The 8,968-nt window shown below is 43.3% G+C and overlaps 1 protein-coding gene across 1 annotated transcript; it reads left to right on the forward strand.

The window, feature by feature from the left end:
- On the forward strand, positions 1-3,900 carry socs9 (suppressor of cytokine signaling 9). The gene is made up of 2 exons (XM_010736680.3): positions 1-151; positions 1,817-3,900. The coding sequence occupies exon 2, from the start codon at positions 1,986-1,988 to the stop codon at positions 3,663-3,665; it is 1,680 nt and encodes a 559-aa protein (XP_010734982.3). The 5' UTR covers positions 1-151; positions 1,817-1,985; the 3' UTR covers positions 3,666-3,900.
- Positions 3,901-8,968: the final 5,068 nt, after the last annotated feature.

Consider the following 8,968-nt stretch of genomic DNA (forward strand, 5'->3'; position numbering starts at 1 on the left):
CAATTACTTTTCGCTTCCGGGTTACGGCAGTTCATTTGTCAAAGCTAATGGCGAGCCGCCTCTTTTCTTTTTTTTATATTTTTGTGTTAGTTTTTTAAAACAGAAAAAGATATTTTGTCGGGAGAGGAAAGTTGCCAGGAACTTCTAAAAGGTATGTTCGTATTTTGTGTGTTATGACTGGAGGAAAAGCTACAGGGGAAAGTTGTCACAACCTTTTTTTTTTTAAAAAAGAGTAAAGTAGCCAAGTTAGCATGTAGCTTAGCTCGTAGCTTAGCAGCTAACGGTCTTAGCTGGTTGTTTTCGCTTAAATCGAGTTAAACTGAAAAGATTAAAAAAGGTTTGAAGCCAGACGAGTGTTTAACATTGGTTTATAATTACAAAAAAAAATGTCTCTTTATTGATCGGCTTCGTCCCCGATAGCAGCTGATGTGATTTGAAGACAGGCAGCCTCCATCAGTCACCGTCCCGATGGAGACACAGAGATGAAGTTAAAATAGTCAAACAGTCTCTGCTAGCTCACTTACACGCTTCCCCGTGGAGACTGACTACGTTTATAAACACAATTTTATGACTCGCATTAAAGTTTATTGGAGGAAATCAAAGCGTCACAGCTGCTTTCAAGTCAAGTCAACTTTATTGTCAATGCTGCTACAAGTACAGGACATACAGAGTGTTGACATTAAGTTTCCCTCTTATACCAAACAGTATAAACATGACTTATAAAATATATATAAGTAAAAGATGTGGAAAAAAATAGAAGATAAAAATATACTTTAAAGGAGGAAGTGGATGATTTGAAGTCACACGCACACACATGACTCCTCCTGTTTAATGTGCAGGATATGTTTATATGTATATATACCACGTTTATAAACCACTGACAACTCTAAACAAGCTGTTATAACTTTATATGAAGTGTGAGAAGTTAAAGGCCACAGGACCGACACACTGACATGATTAATCAAACTGGAAGTTGGGCCTGCACTGCCTTTCACTTCCTCTAATCTGTCTTAAATTCAAGGTACACTCATGCACACGCGCTCCTCTCATCTTTAAATAACTGAACATTAGGAACACTAATATAATTGTATAATTCAACAACGACCACAGTCAGCCCCCCTGAATGACTGTTAAGGTGAATCGAGTAGAAGAGTAGAGAGTCGCAGAACAAAGAGTTGATTTGCAAAGCCGATAATATTTGTATCTTTAAGTTATGGATGGCAATTTAGGCTTTGGGAAATCATGATGGGCACGGACTTCTCCTGTTTGATGTCCAGGATATATATATATATATATACCACGTTTATAAACCAGTGACAACTCTGCTGAAAGCTAAAACAGGCTGTTATAACTTTATATGAAGTGTGAGAAGTTAAAGGCCACAGGACCGACACACTGACATGATTAATCAAACTGGAAGTTTGGGCCTGCACTGTTTCCTTTCAGTTCCTCTAATCTTAAATTCTTCTTGAGGTCTTAAATTCAAGGTACATCTTAAACTTGATATCTCTAAGTTCCTGCGATCCTCGTGAGGATAAGCCGATAATATATGTATCTTTAAGTTATGGATGGCAACTTTGGGAAATCATGATGGGCATGGACTATACTAATAATTGAGAATAATCATCAGTTACATTGCAAACGAAAACGTATGACCTTCATAAACGTCGGATATCGAGCTGAACTGTTGTTAGTTTTTCAGTTTTAGACAGCTGTATCCAATAAACACGAGTATGTGTCATTGCAATATAACAATATGTCATCCCAAAAAAGTTTCTTGCGGGCTCTAAGCAGAACTTTCTGTTTGTTTCCGCAGTTTGTTTTTAACTCTCGGCGGCCGCAATGCATGGACAACAATAATGGCGTCCCAAACGAGGGGTTTGGATGGAAAACTTCCTGCTTCCAAAAGTTAACTGCAATTACGAGTCATCCCTCAGCGCTCCCTGGAGTGCCGCAACCATTGCTCTTCCACCACACAGTCCATCATGTCATTACCAAAGGAGTCGGGGAACCGAGGGAAAGATCGAGAGAGAGGGGCCCGTCCCAAGGTGAGGCAGAGCCGCTCAGAGGAGAGACGAGATGCAGGCAGTGGGCGGAAAGGTGGAAAGGGGAAGAAAAAAGGCCTCGCCGCCCACGAACCAGCAGCTGAGAGGCCGGTCAGCGATGGATTTGAGTACGGGGAGCTGTTGAGTGACCTAGAAACCAGGGACCAATCTTCATCCTCTCCGGTGAGGGAGAATTGGAGATGGCAGGGTTTGGAAGTCGCTGCCTCATTACTAGGACAAGAACGGGTAACAGCCAAGCCAGGACTGGGAACAGTTAGCTCTATTACAGAGCTGTCTGCACCCAGTGAAGGTGAGGGCAGAGGGTCCAGCAGCAGTCGCACTCTGCGCCAAAAAATCCAAGACGCAATGGGGCAATGTTTCCCAATAAAGACTCTCACTGCGGCGGCACCAGCACCAAGTCCACAGGCTCTCGCATCATCAGCTGCCTGTGCCTCCTCCAGGCGCAAAATCCATCTCAGTGAGTTGATGTTGGACGACTGCCCTTTCCCTGTAGGATCAGAGCTGGCTCAGAAGTGGTATCTCATTAAGCAGCACACGGCCCCCATTACCCAGCCTCCCGTGCTCGATTCTGCTGTGGTGTGCAGCGCGCCTACTTCGGCCATGGCTGCTGTGGTAGAGGACGTGGACGACAGGCTGCGAGAGCGCAGGCGCATCAGCATCGAACAAGGTGTCGAGCCGCCGCCCAACGCAGAGATTCACACGTTTGAGGTGACCGCACAAATTAACCCTCTTTACAAGCACGGACCTAAGCTGGCTCACGGTATGAATGAGTTGGCCGGGGCCGACAGAGCATCTGCTCATCAGCAACAGCAGCTTCTTCTCCAAAGACAGCAGCAGCATCAGCTCCTACTGCAGAGCTGTTTGGATACTTTGGATGAGGTGGTGGCCTCAGCCTCCGCTTCTGCCTCCACCCCCGCCTCTGTCTCTTCCTCTGCCTCTGCTTCAGCCTCTGTCCACACCTGTGAAACCATTTCCACCCCTCCAGTTGACCCAGAGGTTACAGTGACCAGCATGCCCTCCAGGGCTATACTTCCTCAGACTGAGAATCCTACATCTCACGACGGCTACCGCATTCACACTCAGATTGATTACATTCACTGTTTAGTTCCAGACCTGCTGCAGATCACCAACCTCCCGTGTTACTGGGGGGTCATGGACCGCTACGAGGCAGAGACCCTGCTGGAGGGAAAGCCTGAAGGCACCTTTCTCCTTCGCGACTCTGCCCAGGAAGACTACCTCTTCTCCGTCAGCTTCCGCCGCTACGGCCGCTCGCTACACGCACGCATCGAACAGTGGAACCACAACTTCAGCTTCGACGTGCACGACCCCAGCGTCTTCCACGCTCCGACCGTCACGGGATTGCTGGAGCACTACAAGGACCCCAACTCCTGCATGTTCTTCGAGCCCCTGCTGTCGAACCCCATCCACCGCACACAGCCCTTCACCCTGCAGCACATGTGCAGAGCGGCCATAAGCAGCTGCACCACCTACGATGGCATTAACATGCTTCCCATTCCAAATGCTTTGAAAAAGCACCTGAAAGAATATCACTATAAACAGAGAGTACGTGTACGGCGAATGGACACCTGGTGGGAATGAAGAACAACAACAAAAAATTGAAATTAATAACATTTTTCCACGCAAACTGAACTGCACAATGTCGTACACTCTCCCTGGCTGTATTAACCTTCACGACACTGTACTTATTTATTTTATTCCTGCTGTACATGTCTTAACAATCCTGCTAAAACCACACTGATGAGACAACATGTAATCTCACTGACCTTGTACACTCAAAGTTCTTTATGCTCCGAAATAAACAGACTTATTTAGATCCGTGGTGTCGAGTAAACTACCCTCACGCATCATCCGTTTTGTTTTCACGTGCGACTAAATCAGCTTAATTATCTTGACGATCGGGGTTAGTGTCCTAGTGTGATTTGAGATGATTATAATAGAGCTGTTCATCAGTCGCACACTGGGAAGGTGGGACACACACTGACAATGTTTCTTACTTGTTACAGAGGTGTGAAAGTGCAGCACGTCTGCTGTATTAATCATTGTTACCTGCGTTGAGCCCTGGTCTGATTATTGGAGTGAAAATAAGGAGACGGTTCACTCTACAATAGATATTATTCACATATTGAAATGATCTTCTTTTCTTCTCCTTTCGGCTTTTCCCTTCCCTTCTTCCCTCCATCTAACCCTATCTTCTGCATCCTCTTCTCTCACACCAACTACCTTCATGTTCTCTTTCACTGCATCCATAAACCTCCTCTTTGGTCTTCCTCTAGGCCTCCTGTCTGACAGTTCAAAATATACTCACTATCTCTCCTCTGGACATGTCCGAACCATCTCAGTCTGGCCTCTCTGACTTTATCTCCAAAACCTCTAGCATGTGCTGTCCCTCTGATGTACTCATTCCTGATCCTATCCATCCTGGTCACTCCCAAAGAGAACCTCAGCATCTTCATCTCTGCTACCTCCAGCTCTGCCTCCTGTCTTTTCCTCAGTGGCACTGTCTCTAGTCCAAACAACATCGCTGATCTCACCACAGTTTTGTACACCTTTCCTTTAATTTTAGCTGAAACTCTTCTATCACACATCACACCTGACACTTTTCTCCACCCGTTCCAACCTGCCTGCACAAACTTCTTCACCTCTTTTCCACTCCTCTCCATTGCTCTGGACTGTATTGAAATGATATTCCCAATAGTTTGGTTTAGTTGAGAAGAGTTATGATGCACGGCCAGTAGTAGATTAATGTTTAATGCTTAAAGTCTACATCAATCAGCTGCTTTGTTTTCAGCTTACATCCTATCCACAACCATCTGTGGTTTCTCCTGCGAGATTAACATGCATGCAGCCATCGCCAGCAGTCATCATTAGTTTTGAAGTAAAGGATCAAATGTGGCCTTTTGTGAACTTGACAGCAGCAGGTGAAGCAGCTGTATTATTATAATGCAAATGAAGAAGCTACAGCTGATTCTTCTGCTGTCCAACTCTAAATTTAGTCTTTCTTAGTCCAGCGGTTTGATTTCCTTTTTCCTGTCATCTCATTTTGGCGCGTAGATTCTGTCGCTATACTTGCCGCATTGCATATTATTTATTCCTCCATTCAAGCAGTTCAGTGACAAAATCACCACAGTGAATTAACACAGAATAATCTTAATAATTAAAAAGAATAATGGAACAAAGAATGTGTTGGAGCCTGATATTATTTCAGGTAGAGAGATAAAAAGTCTGCAAGCTGTGAAAAGCCAAATCAAGTCGTAAGTCAACAGGGAAACGCTTGAAGTTCAGTGGTAAATCAACAAAACATAAAAAAAATCGACTAAAGTGCAGACTCAGTGCACTGTCTCACCAACAGATGGCAAATACTTGGGCCATATGCGTCGTGATGAACAAGTAGAGGGATAAAATACGCATTTTCTTTTGTATTAAAAGACCCAAAATGTACGTAAAGTTATCTCTTGATATTTTGAAAGGGTCAAGTTTGCTTAAGTACTTTAAATCTCTTTTAAGTAATAGAAGAAACCTCTGCTTGAATGTACAAATCTGAAACGAATGTGCCACAAAGTTCCCGTAACGACACAAACAGATTAAAACGCATTTCATGCTAGACAGATTTATATTCATCAGATTATCCAGAAGTTATTCAAAGATTAATTGCAAAACGTACCTGTGGTGGAGTCATTTTCTGCCACGTGAACGGCATTTTGTATTCACGGAAACACACGAGAGAGACCACACTGCTAATTGTTGTATGCAGTAAGTAATAATCACAAAAGACAACCGTCCCAGTGTTAATGGGGAAGCATGGCGAATGGATCCCAGATCCCCCCCCTCCCCGAACCACCGCGGTTCTGTTTTCTCCTTGAGATGGCCCGATTTGATATGCAGGATGCAAATCATCCGTGACAAGCACTCATCCACTAATGAAGCTGCTATAAATTGAAGAGCAGTTCCAAGGCAGCTTCAAAGTCTGCATTCAAAATGCAAAGTCAGGACCTTTGACCTTTGTATACCTCATTAAGTCGCTATGAAAACTAAACAATAAAAATATGATTTAGTGTGCCGGTGGACGTTTTACCTGTCATGCATACAACAAGTGTGGGCGACACTGTGAACCCTCTACTCAAGTAATTTCAGCCTTGTGACAGCTCAAGGATATTGCCTTGTATTTGGCAGCACAGTACAATGTTCTGCAATCTGGTGTCCCTGGTATATAAGCTCTTTGTGTCTGGACCATATTTTAAGACTTGTAACACGTTTACAGACCCTAAAAAAAAAAAAAAAGCTAATATCCATCTATAATTCATATCATTTGGTTACTAATCGTCGGTTACACTTTTAATCAGTCAGTCAAATCAATTGTTAGTGTAACATAGAGCGTCTTAAGAGCACAGCAGGTCAGCTGAACATGGCAAAAAAATGTGTGAAACTCAACAGAGACATTCTTAGAAAATTAGTCTTGGGAAATAAAGTGCTGCTAATCAACTCCGAAATGATATAGACAATTAATTATGCGCATTAGCTATTTATTTTATACAAAACGGGGGCGTACGGAAAACTCTTTCAGTGCAAAATGCTGTGTTACATCAAGCACAGCAGGTGGCTGTAAAGAGCTTCAGTGTGTTTTACAGTGGCTGCTCTCAGGCCTGTGTGTTGTCTGTGTGCGGTGCGTTGAGATGGTGGGATTGAGTGTGGCTGCTACAGCTGGCAGCACCGTCGTGGCGCTCATCATGCAGGTATTACAGGTCCTGGGGGGGTGGGTGAGAAAGGGGGCTTTTCTTTGCCTGGATCATCGGGCCCAGAGGGACAGCATGTTCAGGCACAGGAGAAAGCTGATTGGCTACACATACTTAGTGTGTTTGCGCCTGTTTGGACCTCTTCTTCCTCTTTTCCTTCCATTGAGGGAAGAGATTTTCCCTCTGAGCCTAATCTCTCAGTTGAGCATCACGGGGGTTGGAGAATAAGCTTTTTTTTTATAAACACCTTACTTTCCCAAATAATCTGCCGGTTATAATCTAACAAACACCCCCAAAAAGGGCTTGACTTGGAACACGCTTGGCTTATTTGAGACTGAAAAGATGAACAGTCGGATCTATGCTTTGGGCTGCTGCATGTAAAGCCATAAAGATCGTAAACTCAACTGCTGCTGATGTGAGATGCGGGATGTATCTAGGCCATTAATTCAGGGGAGGGCGTATCAAACTGATTTCTGAATTCGTGCAAGATGCATGCAGCCTAGACATGATTCTTCTTATCCAACCAGAGAGGAGGAATACATTTCTGTGACAGAGGAAACACTGCAGCTCAGAGAGAGAGAGAGTTATTTTTGGTCAGTAAATGAATCCAGCTGTATTTCAACCTTGAACATGAATCGCAGCATTCTTGCCTATTTCATATCACACCCTTTCAAACAGGGCACTTCTTGTCAAAACCAAATAAGTAATTCCCGAGTTATTAAACTTTCAGTTCTTAAAAGTCTCACAATTCCCAGCCCCCCCAGGAGGTACATTGTCACACAGTGACGCGCTCACGTTTGATGTTTGTTTCCCCGGAAGCAACCCTTTGACAACCCAATATTTCCTTTTTTTCACTCCTATTTAAAATCCAAACGCACTCCTGTTCTCTTCGGCATGTAGGAACTCATACGAGGCCTCTGCCTCTGAAAAACATCAGTGTTTTAATTTGAAGCTGCTCGTGTTTTTTTCTGCGCAATCTCTTGCTGCCTCTGTTTTTCACTCTCCTCTGCACTGACAGGTTGTTGATGGAATAATGGGGGGTGTTGGGCATGCTACAACTAAGCCAATGGCTACAACGCAGATTGATGGCATTGCAGTGTAAATGACACACAACAGGCCATATCCTCGGCTTTGGCCCATAAAGTAATTAACCAACAGGCTGGAAATAATGCAAGGATATACTGTGGACAGATGATGATGTTTGGTTGTATATAAAGTCCTTGCACATATACACATACAAACATATCGCATATCATATATCCTGTATGGTAATTTGACATCAAAATGTTGCAATGTGGCTGCACAAACAGACTGTAATGGAGCTACAGATAGAAAAGGATATAATTACAGATATGCATTGTTTGTTTTGAGAAGAATGGTTAATTATAATAAGCCTTCACAATGACGGCTAAAAAGGCCCATGCATCGCTGATAAAAGCCAGCGGAAATGTGTATAATTGCGTAAGCGATTAATTCATTTGCATAACTCCTCTGTGTGACTAATCGTTGTTGCATTGGCCATCTTGTTACAATGAAAAAAGTACAAATGAGAAAGGAATATGTAGACCTTGCCAGCTAGTTACTGGAAGAGTCATTCTTCAAAATGGGCACCTTTTGGACCCAGTGATATTTTCAGGCATTTCATTTTCCATCCTTTTAACATTCTGTTACTGACAGGCTTTAATTGGCAGGCAAACACGTTGGTGGAGTGCAACACTTAAATTGTCTGGACAATTCACACAAACCATGACTTACATCGGCTCTGTTATTATCACGCACGCTCTTGCAAAAGAATCGACCTTCCTCTGCCGTGTTATGCTATAAAAGAAAATTTTACTACAATTAAGTGACTGCATTCCTTTGCTAACCTTGTTGGGATGTGTGTGTGTTTTTTTTGTGAGTGTCATTATTGCAGTCATACATTACTTCTGTCTGTCTTTATCCAGTGGTTACATCCCATTAGTTGAGACAATAGACTGTATGGTTGTGACATTATCCAAATATATCACAATAACAGATAGTGACAGGGTTGACGGAACAGAAAAATCGAAATTCACATACATTAATACTCATTCTTTCTTAAGGAAATGATAAGTAACGGCCAATTTGTCATTGAAGTGTAGGCTTTTTCCCCCCGTGAGAGTAGTTGCA

Source organism: Larimichthys crocea, chromosome VII (genome assembly GCF_000972845.2).
Source record: "Larimichthys crocea isolate SSNF chromosome VII, L_crocea_2.0, whole genome shotgun sequence".
Lineage (NCBI taxonomy): Eukaryota > Metazoa > Chordata > Actinopteri > Sciaenidae > Larimichthys > Larimichthys crocea.

What these genes read in the sequence shown, in the direction of transcription:
- socs9 (XM_010736680.3), top strand. Translation starts at nt 1,986, where the DNA reads ATGTCATTACCAAAGGAGTCGGGGAACCGAGGGAAAGATCGAGAGAGA.